We start from the raw sequence: 24806 nt of genomic DNA, 5'->3' as shown, positions 1-24806 counted from the left end.
TTTAAAGAGACTCTGGATACCACCTTAGGCATAAATGTAGGATTTGTTCTCATGGACACTCTATCTTGATGGAAGATCAGGAAGGGTTGCACTGCCATTAATGCCTGTAGTTCAGAGACCCTTCTTGCTGAAGTTATTGCCAGCAGGAATGCAGTCTTCCAGGATAAGAATTGTAATTCTGCTGTTGCTGCTGGTTCGAAAGGGGGAAGTGTCAATTTTTCTAGTACAAAGTTCAAGTCCCATGCTGGTAATGGAGGTTTCCGGGGAGGTTTCACATTTTTAATTCCTCTCAGAAACTGTCTGATCAGAGGATGCGAGAAGACAGGAGGATCCAAGCTGTATTCTGCTGAAATAGCTGAGGCATGTATCTTGATGAAGAGTAGGACAGGCCTGTATGGAAGAGCTCTGCCAAGTACTCCAGGATGTTGGCTATGTTCACCAGTGTCACTTCTTGCCCCTTTGCAGTACTCCAAGTGAGATATCTTTTCCATTTTGCTGCATAATTCTTTCTTGTTGAAGGTCTTCGAGCCTCCAGGATTATGTCCATAACCCTTTGGGATAAATTTGGGTTAATTGTTGTCATGTAATGTTCCAGGCAGTTAGTTGCAGAGTTTTCAGGTTTGGATGCAGGATGTTGAAGTTGTTCTGTGTTAACAGTAATGGGATCAGGGGCAGTGTCCATATTTGTTCCCGGGACATGCTCCTCAGCAATGGATACCAATGTTGTCTTGGCCAGTTTGGAGCTATCAGAATGATCCTCGGATGTTCCTCTTTGATCTTCAGAAGCACCTTGTGCATCAAAGGAAGTGGTGGAAATGCGTATGCTATCAGGTTTTTCCAACAGAAAGATAGGGAGTCCACCTTCCAAGCAAGTGGGTGGTACGTCCTTGTGCAGAATTTCTTTAGCTGGTGATTGAGTGGGGATGCAAACAAGTCTATTTGTGGTCATCCCCATTCTCTTGTGATGGCTTTGAAGATGTCCGGATGCAGCATCCATTCGTGGGCATCTGTGGTAGTTCTGCTTAATATGTCTGCTAGAATGTTTTCCTTCCCTGGTACATAAATTGCTTGTAACTGAATGTTGTAGCTCAGAGCCACATCTCATAGGTCCAGTGCCAGCCGGCATAGAGGATATGAGTGTGTGCCTCCCTGTTTGTTGATGTACCACATAACTGTAGTGTTGTCTGTCCTTATCATCAGCTGACCTTCTTGGAGAAAAGGTTTGAAGGCCTGGATTGCCAATTTTACTGCCATCATTTCCTTTAGATTTATGTGCAGGTGCAGCTGGTCTTGAGTCCATAGGCCTTGAATGCACCTGTCCAGCATGTGTGCCCCCCAACCGAGGTCTGAGGCATCTGTCGTGATGGTTTGTTTTGGTTGGCTTTTGCAGAAGGGCAATCCTGAGTTTGATTGGCAGGCCTGAGCCCACCATAGGAACTCTTTCTTCAGGCAGGGAATCACTGGAATTTTGGTTTCTAGGCTGTGCTTGTGTTGAGACCACAAATTCTTTAGGTACCATTGTAGCTTTCTCATATGCAGCCTGGCATGAGGGACCAGTATTATGCAGGACGCCATGAAGCCTAGAGCTTGCAGCACTTTTCTTGCAGTTAGATGGTTCTGCTTTGTTAATGCCAAGAAGTAGAGAGGAAGCTGCTCTTTCTTTTCTGCAGTTAGGGATGCCATTTGATTTGATGTGTCCAGTTCTGCACCCAGAAAGGTTATTCTTTGGGATGGAGTCAGCCTTGACTTTTTTATATTGACTGTATATCCCAGGGCTTGCAGCAGGTAAATGACTCTTTGTAGGTCTTCTGTTAGTTTTATTTTGTTGTCCGCTTGTTATCAGGCAGTCGTCCAGGTAGAGATAGATTTGAATCCCCTGAAGTCTGCAATGAGCGATTACTGATGCCAGGCATTTCGTGAACACTCTGGGCGCAGTAGATAAGCCAAAGGGCAATGCTGAGAATTGATAATGCTCTGATCCTGCAAGAAATCTGAGGTATCTTCTGCAAATTGGTCTTATGGGGACGTGCAGGTATGCCTCCTTGAGATCTAGAGTTACCAGCCAAGACTCCTTGCCCAGCATGGGAAGAAGCTGCTGTAGGGTCAGCATTTTGAATTTTGGAACAATGAGGAATGTGTTTAAAGCGGACAGGTCCAGAATAGGCCTCCATTTGTTTTCTTTTCTTGGTACCAGGAAGAGTCTGGAGTAAAATCCCTTTCCTTGCTCCAAAGGTGGTACCTTTTCCACAGCTCTCATTCTTAGTAATTGAGATATTTGCTTTAGAGCTTCTGTCCTTTGAGTAGGTGGCAGGTTTGGCATTCCTCTTTTGCTTGGTAGAGTATGGAAATGGAACCTGTAACCTTGGTCTATAGTTTGCAAAATCCATTTTTCTCTTGTGATGCAATGCCAGTTCTTTGAAAATAAGGTTAGCTTTCCGCCTATGGGTGCTTCTAGTTGTTCCCTGGTAGGTGGTGCCACCGCCAAGTCACTGTGAATGAGTTGTTGTAGTGGTGGTGGCTGCATCCGTGCCTCGCTGGTTGTTACCTTGCCACTGGCGTCCCCTGTAGGCACCCCTGGTTTGGTTTCTACCTCTCGAGCGCATATTCCTGCCTCTTTGTGCCCTAGAGGAGTCTGGAAAGGACCAATTCTTGGAGGGCCAGTTCCTGCTAAACCTTGGAGGTTGAACTTGTAAGAAATCTTTCACTGTTTGTACAGATTTTGCTTTCTCTTCCATCTTTTTTAGTACCTGTTGCGCAGGGGAACCAAATAAACTGACCTTGTCCATAGGTGCATCCAAAAGCTTTGATTTGACATGGTCTGGTAATGCCTGTTCTTTCAGCCATGCATGCCTCCTGATAACTGTGCCAGTCATGGCTGATCTAAAGGAAGCCTCCAGTGCATCATAGCCACATTTTAAAGAATGGTTACTAACCTGCTGTATGTTATGTACCATTTCTTGAACATATTTCTTATCTAAAGATTCTTCAGAGGACAGCTTTTTAGTCAACTGGTCAAGCATAAACTCTTGGTATTGAATCACATGAAATTGGCAGTTCAAAGCTCTAGCTGACAAAGTAGCAGAGGTGTAAACTTTTTTACCCCATCTCTAAGGACCTGGATTCCCTTTCAGAGGGGAGGGGGTTTTTAGTGGAAGTAGCTGCTACGGCTTTAGGACCCTGGGAGATAGTCTCTGGATCTGCAAAAGGAGCCTTATATAAATGGTGATGAGTGTCCGGGACCCTGTAGAACCTATCGGGCTTAGCAGGAGCCAGAGGTAATGAATCAGGAGCAGTGCAAGCATCATTAAATGCATCATCAACAACAGAAAGTACTGGAGGTATAGCTAAAGGCCTATGCTGTGGCAAATGTAGAAAGGTCCTAAGCCTTTTTCTGGAGTCTGAGAAATCTTGGCCCTGCCACTGAAATTGTTCCCTCATAGCATGCAAGGTTTCCCCAAAGGAAAATTCCTCAGGAGGAGAGGCTGAAGGGATGGACTCCTCAGCATCAGAGTCTTCGTAAGGAGAATAAGCAGCCTCAGGAGGGTCTGTATGTTCTGAGTCATCAGAGGAATCATCTGTGGATACTGGCTCAGGGGGCTCTGCTCTAGGCCTTTTTTCTGGAGGAGGGAGAGAGGCCCTGTCTGGATGAGGCTGGGCTCCACGAATTAAAGAGATGAGATCCTCAGCCAAAGTAAGCATATGGGAGCTGGTGCTGGGCCTGAGAGAGGGGGGCTTGGCAGGCACCGTTTTTGATGCTTTGGCTGCTTTAGCCCTGGCAAAGGCCTTAATAGACATTGCTGCAGGAGGCCTATCAGCTCCACGTGCAGGGGTAGAAATATCCAGGGGAATGGTATCTGATAAATCCTGTGAAACAGCAACAGAAGGTTGGATTTCAGAAGCCGTTTCTACCAGGATAGAAGAGGCCTCGGTAGAAGGCATGATTTCGGCTGAAGAAAGAACCGCTTGCTCGGTTTCGGCCGAAACCGAGACACTCGTGGTTTGCTTAACCGCGGTTTCGGCCGAAACCGCGGACCGCGAGTGTCGTTCCTTTTCTTTGCGTTTTTTGGTACTTTGCGTAGTCGGAGGATCCAACGGCATAATATATGCAAAATCGGAGCCGAAAATCTGTTCAGCAAACTCCGACCGACGTCTAAGCGTCCGTCAGTTAAAAGAAGCACAGGCTAGACAAGCTGCTACGTCGTGGTCTGGGCCTAAACAATGTATGCAATAGGAGAGGAAATCTTTATGAGGTATTTGTTTCCCACAAGATAAACAGTTATTCACTTTCTCTGACATCGGCTGAGGCAAGAAAGAGTCCCCAACGGGGTACTTAGCTTTTTAGAAGTCTTCGAAGTAATATTCGGTAGTAGTAATCTCTGGATCTGACCGACCGGCACTTGCGAACAGCTTCTGCTTCGGGCGCCACGCGGCAAGAAAGACTGAGGAAAATGGCGTCGGCTGATGCCTTTATACCCGAAGAACTGCCGCAATGACGTCGGGTGAAGTGCGACACCAGCCAAAGCCAGACCCAGACTTTGGAATCCGGCCGACGGAAGGGCTGCCTGATGACAGGACAACCCATTTGTGAAGACTGCAGATGCATCCTTGAAGGACATCCTCATGTTCAGACAGCCTTCTCTTATTTTCAGTCTTTGATTTTTGCTGTTTTGTCAGTTCATCTGAATAGTTAGTTAAAACTTCAAACTTTTCTGGAATTTTATTTGACTTTATATATTCACTCAATGCCTCACTTATTTTAAACATCTCTGAGTGTATTGGATGTATTTTCCCCTACGTTACTGGAAACGTCTACATAAAAGCTGAAACATGAACTGCTTTTTTGTTAAACAGCTGCAAGATTTTTCCCAGCCAGAATTTTTCTTCCCCTTTTCCTGTTGCTATACTCTTTATTCAAGTTTCTACTTTGCTGGCATCCAAACCAGCAGTATAATTTTACCCAAACAGATAGCCTTTACTGGCTTTTTTCAAAGTTTTAGTTTTCAGTCTAGGAGAGTTTGAATTAAGCTACTGATCAGTGTGTGCAGCCATCTTGGAAGTTATGTTAATCATGTTAGTAATGTTTAAATACACTGATAAACATTAAAACATATGTCAATAACAGTTTCCCCTTACTGTGTACATGCATTACACATACAACGTACGTTAAAACATACAAATATAAAATTATAAATTCTTCCACCCTACCTATTTTACTCATTCTCAAATGTACTATGTTCTTGCAAAACTTTCTTCCTTTTATTTCTTGTATTTCCTTTACAATATTCAGTACTTCATTTACAACAGGTTTAATAATGGATTCTCACTTTCATTTAATTGCTTTTTTGACTGCTAGTAATATTAAACTTAAAAAGGCCATAATGTCTTGAAACTTCTAACCCAAGTCATCAAATTAATAAAAAATCACCTTGGTTAGTGTAATATGTTCTCCCAACAATTGTCATGATATTCTGTGAAGAGTCCTTAACTTAAATTAACTCTCCATATTCACAAAAAAGTTTTCAGTTTCCACTCTCATTCCCTTCATATCTCCAACATCTGTTGTCTCCTTAAGGAAAAATATTATCTACTATACCAGAATCAATATTTACAAGCAGACATAATGAAATCCAAGATTTTATAAACTTCCATGCATTGTTCTTTTTCAACTCGTCATTCTGATTTCCCCAACCAGGTTTTGTGAATCTTCTCTGACTTATTCTTACAGTTACATGATACCCTATACATCTCATCAATTAACCCTCTTAAAAGCATGTTTTATTTTTGGCTTTGCTAAAACAAAAACCCTACAAAAGCTGGTCTTTCATTCAATACTCCCCTCTTTTCCTCTCTGTCTATATTTCACCCTCAGTCCTAGACATAGAAGGTGATCTCTGAGATGCAGATCAAGCAAATGCTTTGCTTCTTCCCACTTTGTTACTTTTCAATTTTAACTTCTTTGCTCGTAATAATGTGGTTCTCCCTTTGTTAGTTTCTTCCAGTTACCTCCTGACATATCTCTTCGATTGTCTGTACCCTCACCTGTATCTATTCATACTGGAAAAACTCCTTTCTCAACCCATTGCCTACCACTTTATAAATGTAATACTCTGTATAACTTCTATTCTCCCTAAGAGCTTGGCTCCAAAATCGTAATATCGTACTCTCTTTACATCCCTTGTACTTCCACCTTGCACCATCATCATCTTTTTCCACTTTGGTCTACTTTACCTCTGCTTGTGCATATATATATATATATATATATATATATATATATATATATATATATATATATATAGTATACAAGTCTCAACTGAGTAGCTTTAACATATCACTTCTAATCAGGCAGTTCTAAACCCTCTGTTCAATAGGAAAAATCAACTTAACCACTTTACTCTGGCTTTCTTTTTCTTCCCAAATAACTTCCACAACTTTTCCCTCTGGCTGATAGAAGTATGTCTGGCCTATGTATAGGACCAAAGGAACTAAATATATTTTCACTACTCATATCTTATTGTCCAAGTCCATTCATTTCTAATCTTTTTTTTTTCTTTTTGATACTTTACTTAGCCTCTTCCCACATACTTTAGCTGTCTAATGCAGAATCTTTTTTAACCCATATACCTTAGCATTTCACCTTTTCACATTCCCACAAGTACACCTACTGTATAAATAGTTCACTTGTAGGCAAATAATTCACTATTATAGCCTGTGTGTTATCTTCAATTGTATTATATCAACTTAATGCCTGTAAATGTCTTAACATCCCAGAGCACCCTAATATGCTCAGGATTTGTAGGTTACAGAATAATACCCACAAACAGAGCTATTTTTTGAATACTATTGAATCTCTGAATTTCTCAACTTTTTAGCTAAACGTTCTAAGTATACAGCAAATAGGAAACAAAAAAGGAGGACATATCTGCCTAGTCACCTATTTTAACTCAGGTTGCCCCCCCTCCCATCTTTAATTATACCTCTGACCATCCTACATTCTCCTTATCAACTCTACCTGGGGAAGCAAAAGGATCTGTTTTCCCCTCAAGCAGCAAAAAGCACCAGTGTCTCTATCTGAACAAAGGAAAAGTACAGTTGTGTACACTTACCAAAAATGTAGATGTTCAAGTATATTCACTGTTGCAGTCATCAAATATGGGTTATCCCTGCCAGGGTAGCCCTCGGCCGGCCCAAATACCAGAGGCTTAGTATTTCTGCACCGGTTGCTGATGCTTCAGGACTGAGGTCAGATCATCAGTAGTATAAAGTAAGGCAACTGACAAAATTACATAATTTTTTCTTGCCCTGTTAGGAGCCCCCAAGTGGGAGGCAGGATATGGTGGAAGTACCCCACCAGTAGAAAGTAAATACCAAAAAGTTCCTTGTAAGGAACACAGACCCATTAAACCAGCACCAGAAAAAAACACACAAATACATGAAAACATACTCAGAGGCTCTAAATAAAAATCTGCAAAACCAACACAGACCTCCAAAGCAAACATCCAAGCAACCTCCACCCCCCCCCCAACACAAACCATGAAACACATACTTCACAAAACAAGTGTGCCATGCAATCACAGCCCTTAAGGCAAAATAACATACCCAACATACTAGTAATAGGTGACTCTATAGTCAGGCACACTGACGTCCCACTCACTAGGCTGAATAAGGAGAAGGTTACTGTTAGCTGCCTGTCGGGTGCCAGGATCCGCCACATAACACAAGCACTCAGGTCACTCCAGAACAAGTACAAATATGACTCTGCCATTGTCCATGTTGGTGTGAATGACCTGAGCCGTACCTCCTGGACTACATGAAAAGAGACATGGAAGAGCTCTCTGATCACGTAGAGTCCAGGCTGGTATGACCCTGACCCTGAGTAGCATCCTGCCCTCACCAAGAATGATACCACGGTATAAAGAAAAAATTCTCTATTTCAACAGTTGGCTAAGTTTCTGGTGTCATTCAAAGGGGATCCAGCGTCTGTCAGCCTGGGATGACATGCTCGACAACCCACACTGCTTCGCTAGAGACGGCTTGCACCTGTCACCCTTAGGTTTTTTAATACTGGCCAAGGCTCTTGCCACCCCCATAGTGCCTTTTTTAGGCAAGGCTCAAAAGACAAACCCACCGCTGTAAATAGCACAAGTAACAAAAATCTGAGGGTAATGCTACTCAATGCAAAAAGTCTAAACCTCAAAATGCACGCACTCGAGGCACTCCTCAGTATGGAGAAGATCGATATACGTGCAGTAACAGAAACCTGGTTTAAGGCTCCAGAGAGCACCCCAGCACTACCAGGCTACAACTCATACCATACATTTCGGCCACAGTACCCAAACCGAAATACAAAATGCGGGGGCGTATCCATATTCATCAAGGATACCCACACCTCCAGGTTAGTGGCACAGCACAATGCTTCAGAGATCATCCACGTGCAACAATGGGCAAAACTGCAATTCAAATTGTAGCTTGCTACAGATCACCCACCATGTCTCAGGACCCCCATTCCGCATTTCTGGAAACACTGGGAAACATAGAGGTCTTACCAAACACCTTAATATTGGGCGACTTCAATTACCCAAACATTAACTGGGAGAACTACTCAAGTACTAACTCCCTTGCCCAACTTTTCCTAGAATTTATAAACTCAAACGCCCTGGTTCAACTGGTCAACACTCCCACCAGAGGTGACAACATATTGGACCTGGTCATCACCAACACGGGTGACCGGTGTTCCACACCAGAGGTCAACCCCTCGCTGGTTAGATCTGACCATAAAGAAATCACTTTGGATATCCACATCCCGCCTCCACCCCTGGACAAGAAAGCCACCGTGAAAAACATTTCAAAAGCAAACTTCACATTACTTAAGACCGAGGTGGAAAGTTTCAAAGCCCCCATGCCGAAGGGTAACACTGTCCAAGCTGCAAAATCCTTTACTAATGCATTCTACAGGCAGCTACAAGAATGCATGGATCATGCCATCCCAAGCAAAACCAAGACTCACTCCTCCAAGAAAAGGAAACCAGTCTGGTGGACTCCTGCCATAAACAAGCTATACAATAGGAGGAGGAAACTAGCACAGAAGAGAGTAAAATCCCAAGAAGGGAAGACATCCCAGAATAGTATCAGCAAGTAACTACGATCCCTCATAAAATCATCCAAGGCGAGCTTTGAAAGAAAAATTGCCAAGGACTCCAAAGATAACCACAAGGCATTCTTTAGCTATGTCAAGAATCTAAGTGGCAATGCTCAGATCTGCTCGGAGTTAGTGCAGAATGGCACAAAATACACTGAACCGACCAATATTGCCAACATCCTGGCAGACAGGGTCAGCGTAAACTTCACCCCTCTCTCACCCCCAAAAGGGCCCATAACCATACCAGAAGAATGTACAGTCTCTGAAATCAGACACTCAGGTTAAAACAGTCATCCCCAAAGCCAAAAACACAGCATCAATTGGACCGGACAGTGTCCCAGGCTGCATCCTACATGAGCTCAAAGACGAACTAACCCCTCACCTAAACACACTGTTCAAACTCAGCATATCCGCAGGCTACATACCCATAGAGTGGTGCAGAACAACGGTTGTTCTGCTCCACAAATGTGGAGCCATAACAGACCCCGTGAACTATCGCCCTATAAGCCTGACTAGCTTGGTCTGCAAGGCTATGGAGCGCATCATCATGGAACTCATTAAAAGAGACATTGGGAACCTACAAACACTGGACCCTACCCAGTTTGGCTTTGTTAAGGCCAGATCATGACTCCTAAACTTGGTGGACTTCTTTGAGACAGTTACCAAAGCTATAGACGAGGGAAAGGTGGTACACACAGCCTACCTAGACCTCGCTAAGGCCTTCAACACCATTTCCCATTCTGGTACTATAGACAAGCTCACCAGCCTGAACATAAAACTCCTACGTCACAAGATGGGTTGCCAACTGGCTCACGGACAGAACCCACATGGTGAGAGTTGTGGGAGCTAGGTCCGACTCTAAACCAGTTAGAAGTGGCATTCCCCAGGGGTCAGTCATAGGACCCCTCCTGTTCGGCGTATATTTCGCAGAGGTACAGGCAAGCACTGGAGGACTATGGCTGACCAAGTTCGCAGACGACTGCAAACTAGGGGCTATAATTGACTGTCCGGCTGACACAGACATCCTCCAAAACGGTCTCACTGAGATGGATACCTGGTGTCAAAATCATGGCCTCAAGCTAAATGTCAAAAAGTGCATAGTCATCCCCCTTGGAAAAAACAAAGTACCCACAAACAACCACATAGGTGGGTAGTCCCCTAAATACGGAAGATGTAATAAGGGATCTGGGGACCCAAGTAGATAGTAATCTCACCATTGATAATCACATTGCCAAAGTGGTTAGAAAATCCTTCTATGTGGCCCACCTAATCACAAAAGGGTTCACATCCAGATCAAAAGAGGTCCTTGTGCCCCTCTACTCATCACTCATCAGACCTATCTTAGAGTACAATGCCCCATTTGGGATGTACCTTACAAGACACCTGCAACAGCTGGAAAGACCACAGAAGTACCTCACCAAGAGGATCAATGGCCTCAAACAGATGCCCTATGCAGCTCGGCTGAAGAAACTCCAGCTGTACTCGGTTGCATACCGCCTACTCACAGGTGATCTCTGCCTGACATACAAGGCCATGTCCAACCCAGAATTGATGGACATGCTCAAAACCTTATCCCCTCGAGCCACACGCTCTAGGGATCTAAACCTCACCAAAACAATAAATAGGAAGTGCTGGAGGGACAGATTCCTGTCCCAGAGACTTCCCATGCTTTGGAACAAGATCCCAATCTACATTAGGCAGAGCTCCTCGCTAACACTCTTCAAAAGAAACCTTAACGAGTGGATAGGAAACAAAGTTTACATCAGGGATCACTTCAGTGGCTCTGCTGGACAGAGGCACAGGGAAATAATCTAAGGGGGCGGCGAAAGCAAACACATTCTGGCTAGGCTTATAAATGCCTTCGGGCAGATAGCCTAGTACCCACCTATGAACCTATAAAGGAGAGTGAGAGAGAGAGAGAGGGGGGTGGGGGTGGAGGGAGGGAAACCAGGAATGCAACAGTGAATACACTTGAACATCTACATTTATGGCAAGTGTACACAACTGTACTATGTTCTTCATGTTTCACTGTTGCAGTCATCACATTTGGGCTGATTCCCAAAGCTGAGGAAAAGGGTGGAGGCAGTGAAGGAGACTAGGGGCTGGCTAGGATGCCCTGCAAGACTGCAGTGGCAAAGCCTACCCTGGATTTAGAGAAGACAGGCAGGTGGTAATGCTTGGTGAAAGTGTGGAACAGATGTCCAGGTGGCAGCCTCCAGGATGTCCCTGGTGGGGACTCTTATGAGGAAAGCTGCAGAGGTGGAGGCTGCTCTGATAGAGTGAGTCCTGACCCCCTTAGAGGGAGGTTTTCTGTGTTGCTTGTAACAGAAATGGATGCAGTGTGCTATCCATTTGGAAATCGTTTGTTTGGAGATGGCTTTGCCCTCTGCCCCTGAAGCAAAGCTGACCAGTAATTGATCAGTCTTTCTAAATGATTTAGTCCTGTCTAGATAGAATCTGAGTTGTCTGTGCACATCTAGAGAGAGTGCACGATCCTTTCCCCCTTGTTTTGTGGGCTAGGGAAAAAGGTGGGCAAATGAATGGTTTGGTTGAGAGCCACACTGGACACCACTTTGGGCATGAACGATGGGTTAGTCCTAAGGGACACCCTGTCAGCATGGAAGATGATGAAGGGCTCTACAGCCATGAGTGCCTGTAGTTCGGAGACTCTTCTGGCTGAAGTGATGACTAAAAGAAAAGCTGTATTCCAGGAAAGAAATTTTAACTCTGCTGAAGATGCTGGTTCAAAAGGGGGGAGGGGGGGCAGGGTGACCTTTTTGAAAACAAAGTTTAGGTCCCAAGCTGGGGTAGGTGCTACTCTGGGTGGCCTCAATTTGCTAGCGCTTCTTAGGAACTGTTTGATCAGAGGGTGTGAGAAAAGGGGCTGCTCAGTGTGGAAATGAGCAGAGACAGCAGAGGCATGAATTTTAATAAAGGAAAAGGAGACACCACCGTGTAAGCAGATCAGCTAGGTAATCCAGGATGAGAGGTAGGGAGAGATGTGCCGTATTGGCTCCCTTAGCATGAATCAAGGTGCAGAACCTTTTCCATTGGTCAGCATAAGACTTTCTAGTGCTAGGGCGTCTAGCCTCACGTATAACATCTAGAACCTGTTTACTGAGGCTGGCAAGATTGATCAGTGGTCAGGGAATAAGCCACACTGCCAAACTGTGGGTCTGCAATTGAGGATGCATGAATTCTCCTTCCCTCTGGGTCAGGAGGGTTGGGGTCTTTGGGAGATGCCATGGTGGCAGTGGGGACAGGCTATGCAGCAGTGGGTACCAGTGCTGGTGAGGTCAGTCTGGAGCCATCAGAATTGTCCTTGGGTTTTCCTCCCTTATTCTGAGCAGTACTCTGGTGATGAGAGGTAATGGGGGAAATGCAGAGACTAAAAGATTGTCCCAGGGGAAGGATAGGGCATCCACTTTCCAAGCCATGCAGTGATGCTCCCTGGTGCAGAACTTGCTGAGCTGATGGGTGGTGTGGGAGGCAAAGAGGTCGACCTTCGGGGTGCTCCATTTCTGAGTTATTAGGGTGAAGGTTCTTTGGTCTAGCTGCCACTCGTGTGGGTCCAGAAGATTTCTGCTCAAGGGGTCTGCCAGAGAGTTTAGAGAGCCTGGCAGGAATTGTGCTAACAGGTGGAGTTTCATGGCAGAGGCTGTGTGCCAAAGGGTCATGACCAGCCTGCATAGAGGGTAGGAGGGAGTCCCTCCCTGCTTGTTGATATACCACATCACAGTGGTGTTGTCTGTTTTGATCAGGAGAGCCCCTGGGGAGAAGCGGCCTGAAAGCTGTCAATGCGTGCTGGACAGCTAACATCCCTTATTGGTTGATGTGCAGATGGATTTGCTGTGGGCTCCATTGGCCCTGTATGCACCTGCCGTCCAGGTGTGCACCCCAGGCAAGGTCTGATGCATCTGTGGAGAGGGTATGGGCGGCGAAGGGTAGTGAGAAATGTAGTCCCTTGTTGTGGGAGCATGCTGCTGCTCACCAAAGAAAATCTTTCCTTAGCCAAGGTATCAGTGGTATAAGAGTTTCCAGGTCTTGAGAGTGTTGACACCAAAGGCTTTTTAAGTACCACTGAAGTTTCCTCATATGCAGTCTGGCATGTGGAATGAGTAGAACGCAAGATGCCATGAACCCCAGAGCTTGCAGGATTTTCCTTGCAGATAACTGGGGTCTGGTGGCTAGTTGAGAGAAGTAGGTTGTCAGGTAAGTTTGCTTTTCTGGTGTAAGGAATGCCATATGGGATGCTGTGACCAGCCTTGCTCCCAGGAATATAATCCTTTGGGTGGGTACTAGTTTTGATTTTTTTTCATTGATAGTGTACCCTAGGGAGGTCAGTAGGGACTTTACAAAGGCCAGGTGCCTGAGCTGCTTTTCCTGACTGTCTGCCTGAATTAGGCAGTCGTCCGAGTATGGGTAAATTTGGATATTCCTATGTCTGCAAAAGGCAATGGAGGGAGACAGACATTTTGTGAAAACTCTGGGAGCAGTAGATAAGCCAAAGGGAAGTGCAGAGAACTGAAAGTGCAGAGATCCTGCCCTGAAATGTAGATATTTCCTGCATGATTACCTGATAGCAATGTGGAGGTAGGCCTCTTTTAGGTCTAGGGTGGCTAGCCAAGCATTCTTGGAGAACATGGGCAGCACTTGCTTGAGGGTGAGCATTTTGAATTTTGGTATCACCAGGAAGGTGTTTAGAATGGATAGATCGAGGATGGGGCACCAGGTGCCCTCTTTTCTGGGTACCAGAAAAAGTCTGGAGTAGAAACCTTGGCCCATCTGTTCTGCAGGAATGTGTTCTATTGTTTTCATAGAGAGCATGGAAAGGACTTGCGTTTTTGCCTCTGCCCACTGGTTTGGAGGTAGATCTGGGAACCCTTTTGGGATTGGAAGTGTGTGGAAGGAAAATTTGTATCCCTGGGACACTATGTTGAGGACCCAGCAGTCACTGTTAATGGTGGCCCAGGTGCTTGCGTGGAAGAAGAGTTTTCCTCCTAGGGAAATGTGCAGGTGGGCAGAGGGAGGGGGTGGGGGGGGAAGAGTCATTGTGAGTTCTTACCATGAGGGGATGGCTTTGAACTCCCTGGTTTTGTAGTGGAGGATCTCCACTACTTTGATCTCTGCATTCCCTGTGGCTGCTGTCTGGGGGGGGGGGGGGGGGGGTCTGCTTCCCCAGGGTCTGGGAAGGAAAGGACCAGTGCATGGAGGGGCAATGCCTGCTGAACCTGGGTGGCTGGACCTGTAGGAGATCCTTAACTTTCTGCATAGATTTAGCTTTTTCTTCCATCTTTTTTAAGACCTCTGCCTTGGTGCCAAATAAGTTGTCTTTGTGCAAGGGTGCATCCAATAATTTAGATTTGACATGGGCTGGCAAAGGGTGTTCCTTAAGCCAAGCATGCCTTCTAAAGACTGAACCGGTGACTGCTGCCCTGCAAGACCCTTCTAGGGCGTCAAAACCACAGTGTAAGGTGTGCTTAGTTACTTGACTTGCAGAATGCATTAACTCTTATAACTCTGTAGATTCTGCACAAGCAGGAAAGGAAGACACTTTCTGTTTGAGGAGTTCCATGGTATGTTGTTGAAATTTTAGCATATGGAACTGACAATTTAGTGCTCTGATAGCAAGAGTAGCAGAGGTGTATACTTTTTTACCCCATCTGTCTAGTGCTCGGGAATCCCTATCTGAAGGGGTGGGATTCTTAGCAGAGGCAGCTTTAATTCCTTTAGGCCCTTGAGAAAATACCTCAGAGTAAGCAGTAGGATTTTTGAAAAGAAATTTGTGTGAGTCAGGGACTCTAATACCTGTCAGGTTTTCTGGGAGCAGGAAGGAGGGTGTCAGGAGTCAAACTTGATTCCAGGAAAACATGGTCCACAACATCCAGGACTGGGGGGATAGCCAGGGGTCTGTGCTGTGGAAGATCTAAGAATCTCTGAGTCTCTTTTTAGACCGAGGGTAGTCCTGACATTCCCATTGGAAATGCTCCCTTAAGGTATGAAGGGTTTCCCCAAAAGAAAAGTGCTCGGGTGGAGAGGCTGAAGGAATGGATTCTTCTGCATCAAAATCCTCATAAGTAGAGAGGGGTTGCATGTCTTCATATTCAGATGCATCAGAGTTATCAGACTCCTGTTCAGATAAAACTACTGGGGACAGACCTCGTTTCCTTTTGGAAGTGGTAGCTTGGCTTCCCCTGATCAGCATGATAAGGTCTTCCACCATTTTAAGCATTTGAGACTGAGGCAAGGAAGCAGGTGCCTGAGATTGGATCATTGGTTTCTTGGGTGTGGTTCATACCCTGGGCCTTAGAAAGTTGATAGTTTTTGAAAGAAAAGTAGATGTGAAAGAAGTTGCCAGTTTGTGTCGAGTATCGACAGTGCAAAGTATTTCCTTGGAAGCCGGTGCTTGCTCAGCAGCTCTGGTCCCATCCAAGGTAGAGACAATGACAGGATCCTTAGTTGAAGAAGAGTTTTGCGGCATACCGGGCTCGGTAGCAGCCTGCGAATCCACAGAAGCGGGCATCAGGGGCTGCGAAAGCGCCTCACCGAGGACCGGAGAACTAACGACTAGCTTAACGGAAGGGTCGTCGGTAGGTCTGGACCTGTGCAGTCTGTCTCTGCCTTTATCCTTATGTTTTTTCAGAAGATCTGCTGTTGGATGGGCTTACCGAAGCCATATCGGAATTAGAGGACTGTAAGCGAAAATATCTAGCTACAATAAGGGCCTGACAACGTATAGATCTGGCGTTAAACAAAGCACAAAAGCGACAGCGAGGGACGTCATAGTCTGAGCCTAAGCAAGTGACGCAATAAGAATGAAAGTCTCGGTGTGGTATTTGCTTTCCACAGGCGAGACAATTGTTAAGTTTTTCTGACATCGGTTATAGCAAGAAATAGGATCCCCAATGGAGTACTTAGCTTTAGAAGACTTCAGCTTCAATTCGGAAGATGAAACTCATGTAGCGGCCGACTGGCACTCATGCAAACTGCTTCTGCTTCGGGCTCCTCAGCAAGAAACACTGATGTAATGACGTAGGCTGCCTTACTTTACACTACTGATGACCTGACGTCAGTCCTGAAGTGACAGCAACTGACACAGAAATACTAAGCCTCTGGTATTCGGGCCGGCCGAGGGCTACCCTGGCAGGGATAACGCAAATGTGATGACTGCAACAGTGAAACACAAAGAATATCTGCCACTCACCTCTGCATTGGTCTTTTTCAGACACACAGTATAATTCTATAACTACTGCTTTTCAGTAGCCAATACCTTTACTTGTCCAATTTCACTGACTCATCCTGTCCTGAAAATGATGGGCAAGTGCTTTCTCCAATTCCTAAAATTCAACCACCACACAATGAAAAAGTTATTTTGTATGTGTGGGTTTTACTGTCTGCTATATGGGACTCTCTCTCCTTTTTCATATAAGAGTTACAGCTGATAGTCACACGTTAAACCCTTCACAAATGCAACCAGGTCATAACAGGCAAAAACAACATGCACGATTCCTTGACAATAGGTAATACATGATCATAGGGGGATTCTAAATAGGTTGTGCCAGTACACTATAATACACAAAGGAATCAATATTAGTTGCAAACAGCAATTTGAGCTAAGTTACACACAGTTTAGTCAATGGTTAAACACCCTTAGTAAAATTCACACGGATGCTGTAACACTGTTCCATTATAACCCCTGTGTGTGCTTATTACTGTGCTTCACTTTTTGCTATACCGTTATACTATGTATTTTTATTTGCCTTATGCCAGTTTGAAAAGGGTCCTTGGACCAGTTCATCTAACTGTTAATTAAAAAAATCAAATGGTACACTGCCCGAAACTGCTGGAAAATGTAATGGTGACAAGAGTTTGGTGTTAATACATATAAAATATCTTTATTTGGAGAAAAAAATCATATAAAAACAGAGACCAATACTTTTATTATGAGCTGGCATATGTTCCCATCTAATGAGGCTACCTGAGCACCATTTTTATTTTCTTACCAGGGTCTTTTGCTTTTGCAACAACTTGTGGTACAACTGATACTTCACAGTCATCTGAAGGTGTCACTATTAAAAAAAAAAAAAAAAAAAAAAAGAAGAAAAATCAAAACAAAGATTTTACTTCAACAGAATAAGAAACAGTTCTAAATACAAACAGAAAAAAGTGTGCTTCACTCTTTCTACCCATACAATAAATAACACATATGTATCACATCTGTTGACCTATGAAATGACGCTCTTTGATGGACCTATAATTTGTTTCTCTCTCAGTCTGACTTTATCTTTCTTTTTAGCTGCTCCTGAGAGAGGGGTGGGGGTTGCAAACTCCCCCACCACCACCACTCTGTGGTGCCATAATGTCACTTAATGCACTAGGGTGCCATGCCTACCATATATGAATGGCATGATTCAGGGCTAACTCTGTCATAACTTTAGACAGAGAAGAAGGGCTGGTGTGGAGGAACAAAATTCCCTGCACATCAAAGCTTACAGTTCTAAAATTCTTCTAGCAGAACAGTCACCAAAACAGCATCTTCTACAAAAGAAATGGGGGGGGGGGGGTTAGAATCATCTGGCGCAAAGTGGCTAGGGTCAGATTCTATAAGACGCAGTTGAAATCCCATGCTAGTGCAATTTCCTTTCTTGAAGGTCTAATTTACAAAACCCCTTTTAAGAGCGGTTTTATAGAAGGCTTAGAACACAAAGAAAGTCTATGGCCAGACACACTGAGATAGAGATCCTTAAATGATCAAGTTTAATGAAAGTACAGTTTTGTACCTACCATAAATGTAGATGTTCGAGTGTTCACACTGCTGCAGTCATTACACTTGGGTTATCCTGCCGTCAGGTGGTCCCGCAGTCGGCTAGAGTTCCAAAGTCTTGGTCCGGCGTCGGTTGCTGTTGCTTCTTCCCTGATGTCAGTGCGCCAGGGGTATATAAGCTGCATCCAACGTCATTTTCTTCAGTTTTTCTTGCCCCAGATGTCAGGTGCCCCCAAGTACGGAGGCAATACATATTGCTAATAAAACATATATATAAAATAAAAACAATACCTTCAGTTACAAGCAAATACACCACAAAGGTTGTATAGGAGAGAAAGGTATAGATAAGTCCAGCTAGGACAGAGGGGATGGAGGGAGTGTAACCTGGACTGCAGCAGTGTGAACACTCGAACATCTACATTTATGGTAGGTACAAAACTGTACTATGTTCATCGTGTTACACTGCTGCAGTCATTACACTTGGGTAGAATCCCAAAGCTAAGGTTGGGTGGCTGGTCTATAAAGAGTTAGGATTGGCTATGAGGCCCTGCAAAACTGCAGTGGCAAATCCTGCTCTGGATTTAGAGTAAAGAGGCAAGTGGTAATGCTTGGTAAAGGTGTGCACTGAACTCCAAGTTGCAGCCTTGGTTGGTACTCCTCTGAGAAAGGCTGTTGAAGTGGCTGTTGCTCTGGTAGAATGTGGCCTAATGTTATTAGGGACTGATTTTCCATGCTGTGTGTATCAGTAACGAATACAGTGTCCTATCCATTTGGAGATAGTCTGCTTTGAGACCGCCTTGCCCTGTGATCCTGCAGCATATGCCACAAACAGTTGCTCAGTTTTCCTGAAAGCTTTTGTTTTGTCCAAGTAGAAGCATAGCTGCCTGTGTATGTCCAAAGAGTACAGAAGTTTCTCCCCTTTATTCTGGGGGTTTGGATAAAAAGTTAGCAAATGGATGGTTTGGTTAAGAGCCACACTAGATACCACCTTTGGCATAAAGGTAGGGTTTGTCCTTAAAGAAACCCTGTCCTGATGAAAAATTATAAAAGGTTCCACTGCCATTAAAGCCTGTAGCTCTGAGACTCTTCGTGCTGAAGTTACTGTCAGGAGCAGAGCTGTTTTCCATGATAAAAATTTTAGATCGGCTGTATTGGCTGGCTCAAAAGGTGGCAGGGTCAGTTTTTCCAAAACAAAATTGAGGTCCCAAGTTGGTGTTGGTGCTCTCCGAGGTAGGCTTATGTTTTTAGCCCCTCTGAGGTACTGCTTTAGCAAGGGATGAGAGAATAAAGGAGGATCCGTGTTGTAATGTGCTGAAATGGCAGAGGCGTGGATCTTAATTGATGAGAAGGATAGGCCTTTGTCAAGCATCTCAGTTAAGTATTGTAAAATCTGAGGAATGTTTGGGACAAGAGGGCCAAGGCTTTGAGCCTGGTTCAGGCACATAATCTCTTCCATTTTTCTGAGTAAGATTTCCTGGTGCTAGGCCTCCTGGCCTCCAAAATGACATCCATAACAGCTTTAAAGAGAGGTGTTGCATGTTTGACTAATGAATCTGCCATGCAGCCAGGTTTAGGGTTTTGAGCTGACCGTGCAGGATCGGATTGTTTTGTTGAGTCAGAAGGTGTGAAATTTGAGGCAAAATCCATGGTGGGCCTTGAGCTAAATTCTTTAAGATTGGGTACCAGTGCTGGTGTGGCCAGTCTGGAGCAATCAGGATCATCTGTGGTTTTTCTTGTCTGGCTTTTAGGAGTACCTTTGAAAGGAGAGACCGTGGTGAGAAAGCATAAACTTTTAGGCTTTTCCAGCTGAGCGAAAGAGCATCCACTTTCCATGCTTGTGTGTGGTAAGTCCTTGTGCAGAATTTTTGTAGTTGGCAATTCAGTGGGGAGGCAAAAAGATCTATGTCTGGGCATCCCCATTTATGCGTTACCATGCTGAAGATTTGTGGATTCAATTTCCATTCGTGAGGGTCCATGATATTTCTGCTTAGATCGTCTGCCAGAGTATTTTTCTTTCCTGGCAGGAATTGTGCTTGCAGATGAACTTGATAAGTTAGAGCTATGTTCCACAAGGTCATGGCTTGCCTGCATAGGGGATAAGAATGAGTGCCCCCTTGCTTGTTTATGTACCACATTACTGTGGTGTTGTCTGTCTTTAATAATAATTGTCCTGGATGCAGAAGGTCCTTGAAAGCTGTTAGGGCATTTTGAATAGCCAACATCTCTTTTTGATTGATGTGAAGATGCATCTGGTCTGTGGTCCACTTGCCCTGAATACATTTTCCTGTCATGTGTGCTCCCCAGGCGTAATCCGACGCATCTGTTGTTAGAGTCTGCCTGGCTGTGGGTAGAGTGAAAGGCTGACCCTTGTTGAGGTGACATGCCTGTGCCCAGCATCGAAACTCCTGTTGTAGGCAGGGAATTATTGGTATTACTGCTTCTAAACTGTGACAGTGTTGAGTCCAGACACTTTTTAGGTACCATTGTAATTTCCTCATATGCAGTCTGGCATATGGAATTGGTAGTATGCAGGATGCCATGAATCCCAGGTCATGCAGAATTTTTCTTGCAGGGAGATGGGACTTTTTTGCCAGTAATTGAAAACATTGAGTCAGTTGCCCTTGTTTGTCTGCCGTGAGATAAGCCATCTGGGCCATTGTATTTAAGCTGGCACCCAGGAATATCATCTGTTGTGAGGGCACTAGTTTTGACTACTTTTCATTTACTGTGTACCCTAGAGAAATTAGCAACCTTTTTACAAACGCCAGATGCTTTAGAAGGAAGTCCTTTCTCTCTGCTTGAATGAGGCAGTCGTCCAGGTATGGCTATATTTGAATTACTTTTTGTTTGCAAAATGCAATCACTGGTGCCAGGCACTTTGTAAAGACCCTGGGCGCAGTAGATAAGCCAAAGGGCAGTGCAGAGAATTGGCAGTGCATTGTACCAGCTTTGAATCTGAGGTATCTTCTGCAATCTTGTCTGATAGGGACATGCAGGTATGCCTCTTTGAGGTCCAAAGTAACAAGCCAAGCCTTCTTGCCCAGCATGGGAAGAAGCTGCTGCAGTGTCAACATTTTGAATTTCGGAATATCCAGGTAAGTATTTAGAGTTGAAAGGTTTAGTATGGGTCTCCAGGCTTTGTCCTTTCTGGGGACAAGGAAGAGTCTTGAGTAAAATCCTTGTCCTTGTTCCTGCTGTGGTACTTTTTGAATAGCTCTCATGTCCATGAGGGCTGAAATTTGTTTTTCAGCCACTGCCCATTGATTTTGTGGCAGGTTTGGCATTCCTTTTAGCCTTGGTAAAGTGAGAAAGTGGAACCTGTAACCTTGAGACACAATATTCAGAACCCATTTGTCTTGGGTGATTGTTTGCGAATTTTGAGAGAAAAGTGCTAGTTTTCCCCCTAAGGGGGCTACCAAAAGGGAAGTGCTTGGCATACGAAGGGGGAATTCATTGGGACTGTTTCCTGTAAGGTTAAGACTTGTCCTCACCTCCTTTTGGGGTTGAGGTACACCACTGTCGTTGTCTGATAGAGCCTTGGGGTTGAGATCTGTCTCTTGGGTGTCTGTATCTGCCTCTCTGTGGCCTGTTTGACACTGGAAAGGACCAATTCTTTGTAGGCCAATTTCTGCTAAATCGAGGTGGCTGTACCTGTAAGAAATCATTGACTGTTTGCACAGATTTAGCTTTATCCTCCGTTTTCTTTAACACCTCTTCTGCCTTAACACCAAACAAGGTATCATGCTGTAAAGGAGCATCTAATAATTTTGCCTTAACATGATCAGGTATACTCTGTTCTTTTAACCAAGCATGTCTTTGAATCACAGAACCTGTAACTGCGGCTCTAAAAGAGGCCTCTAAAGAATCAAAACCACATTGCAGAGTATGTTTTCCCACCTGTTCAACTGCATGCAATAAATCCTGCATTTCTTTATAGTTAGGAGCTTCTGAGCTTGCAAGAATTTTCTGTTTTAACTGAGCCATTAAATATTGCTGGTCCTTAAGCATGTGAAACTGGCAATTTAAAGCCCTTACTGCTAAAGTTGCAGAAGTGTAAACTTTCTTTCCCCATCTATCCAATGCTCTAGAATCTCTGTCAGAGGGGACTGGATTTTTTTGCAATGGAAGCCTTAACCCCTTTGGGACCCTGGGAAATGGTTTCTGGGTCAGCAGAAGGGTTTTTATAAAGAAACTTGAGAGAGTCAGGGACTCTATAATACCTATCTGGCTTGGCTGGTGCAGAGGGCAAAGAATCAGGAGATAAGCTGGATTCAGAGAACACATCATCCACAATATCTAACACAGGCGGAATAGCCAGGGGCCTGTGCTGAGGCAAAAAAAGGAAGTCCCTGAGCCTTTTCTCAGATTCTGAATAATCCTGACTTTCCCAATGGAAATGCTCCCTCATGGTATGTAAAGTTTCCCAAAAGAGTATTCCTCAGGAGGAGAGGCTGAAGGGATACATTCTTCAGCATCAGTGTCCTCATAGGAGGGTAGAGAGTATCCCTGGTCTGAAGAGGAATCAGAGGAAATGGAAACCTGATCAGAGGAATCATAGTCTGTATCCTGCCTAGGCCTTTTCTCAGGAGGGGGATGGGAACCCCTGATTAGAGTAATGAGGTCTTCGGCCATTTTAAGCATCTGTTTCTTAGGCATGGAGGACTGTCCAGGAGAATGCTGTACTTGCTTCTTTGTCTTTAATGGTGTTTTTGTCTTGGCTGTTGCTTTAATGGTAAGTTGTGATGGTCTGAAAACACCCTCAGAAGCCGATGCCTGCTCAGCGGCTCCAGACCCATCTGAGGGATTAGTTTCCATAGGCCCAATACCTTGAGTTTCCAGAGGCCTAGTTGTCTCCATGTGGGAGTCGGAGGCGGCCTGTGGCTCTGAGGTAGCGGGTGTCAGGGGCTGCAAAAGTGCCTCACTGAGTACCAGCGACTGGCCTAGAAGAGGCTTCGTCGTCGGTTTTGGACCTCGGATGTCTGTCTTTATCCTTGTCTTTGCGTTTTTTAAGAATTGCGGTCGTCGGTTGTTCCGACAGCATAGTATAATTGAACCTTCTGCCAAAGTAGTGCAAAGCAAAATCAAAACATCGTTTTATAGTGCGTTTGTTAAATCTAGCACAAAACCGACAACTAGTAACATCGTGGAATACAGTAAGAGTGGAAGTCTTTATGAGGTATTTGCTTCCCACAAGAAATACAATTATTAACTTTTTCTGACATCGGTCTGAGGCAAGAAAAAAGTTTCCCCAACAGGGTACTTAGCTTTATTGAAGACTTCGGATCTGAAATTCGACTTCGAAAATCTCAGGAATCGGCCGACCGGCACTTGTGAACTGCTTTTGCTTCGGGCACCGCGCGGCAAGAAAGACTGAAGAAAATGGCGTCGGATGCAACTTCTATACCCCTGGCGCACTGACGTCAGGGAAGAAGCGACAGGAACCGACGCCTGACCAAGACTTTGGAACTCTGGCCAATTGCGGGACCGCCTGACAGCAGGATAACCCAAGTGTAATGACTGCAGCAGTGTAACACGAACATCTGCCTTATCTGGTCTTGGCTGTTAAAGCACAGATGTTCGTGTTCACAGTAAAATCCTTTGTTGACAACAAATTGCAAAGCTGCACAATGAATTCCAGTTTTTAATACAAAATGACTTAAAACTACTCAAGTAATGACAGCATACAGCTATGCGCTGCTAGATCAGCATCAACGTGTATAACTTTTCGGTTACTCTAATCTGGGTGCAGAAAACACAGGAAGTGAAATTCAGTGAGACTGATAAAGACAGCAAGCAGTTTAGGTACTGTTCTGCAGTAGAGGAGACAGTACTGACATTGTAGAAGTAGACTTATCCAATGAGGTTTTTGTTCAATTAAATTAAATTTGTACTTTATAAGCAATTTTCCATTTTTAAATAAACTGAAATGAAAGCAACAGTAACATTCTACTTTTACATAAACTGAAACAAAAGCAATGGCAAAGGAATCTTGTTACAGTGATTTGTATACACACTAAACATGTTCAAAGTGAATTGAGGAGTTTTTTGGGGTGAGGTTGAAAGATGTGACTGTATTTTATAAGACTAATACTATTTTCTATTGGTAAGGGCTTGAAAATCACTGAAAAGTACTGCAATTATAAGACATAACACCATTTTCTAAAAAATAACTTAAAAACAGAGCAAATCCTGAATTATAGCCATTAACCAACCTTACACAGAAAATTAAGGTAAACTATTTTAAGGCAGATCTGAGGAAGACTTATGAAAGCACCACAGAATATTTTTAACAGTAAAGCAACCATGGTTTAGCATTTTTAAAGTTTTACTGGTAAAAGGGTCATAATTCAATATTAACTATAATAAAAAATAATCTTAGATCATACTGGAAACATTATCATTTCATGCACAAAACAAAGTAGGTGTGGAAACATGTAAGCTCTTTTGTGTTAACAGTTGGACTGTAAATGGTCGAATAAACAATTGTAATAGGGACTCGGAGTGACCCACCAAAACTCTGCCTCCCATGGATGCCCACCTCCAGCCCATTGAATAACACTCCCCAAGAGGCAGATCTGGCTGGTAATACACTCCTTTCCCAGAAAATATAAATTCATCAACTGCATGACTGTAACATTAACACAAAGCAGTGCTCATGTGCCTGTAACACAAATTATATAACTACAATGAAACAATTTTAGTTAAAACTACTCCTGAGATTTATTCTTCAAAACAAGTTTGCCAGAAGTTGACAACCATACTTTGGATTTTAAAGTTTTACAGATTGCAGCAGGCCGGAATCCAGATCACCAATCATAGAGGCTGAACACGTCCTTTCCCTTTATGGCTTGGTTATCCACCCTCTGGCAAAATGGAAGGGGAGTACAGGCCAGCCAGGAACACCAC

General features: G+C 44.1%; 1 protein-coding gene across 1 annotated transcript in view; it reads right to left on the bottom strand.

The window, feature by feature from the left end:
• Window positions 1-24806, bottom strand: part of KMT2C (lysine methyltransferase 2C) — a gene marked incomplete in the record, with an annotated part of 4117755 nt that overhangs the window by 2069240 nt on the left and 2023709 nt on the right. The window contains 1 exon segment of the mRNA XM_044066891.1: window positions 17140-17205. Within this exon segment, the coding sequence (XP_043922826.1) occupies window positions 17140-17205 (66 nt within the window).

The sequence above is a fragment of the Protopterus annectens genome, chromosome 3.part1 (genome assembly GCF_019279795.1).
Source record: "Protopterus annectens isolate FY-2018-M chromosome 3.part1, PAN1.0, whole genome shotgun sequence".
NCBI lineage: Eukaryota > Metazoa > Chordata > Ceratodontiformes > Protopteridae > Protopterus > Protopterus annectens.
This window is presented reverse-complemented; position numbering and strand designations above follow the sequence as displayed.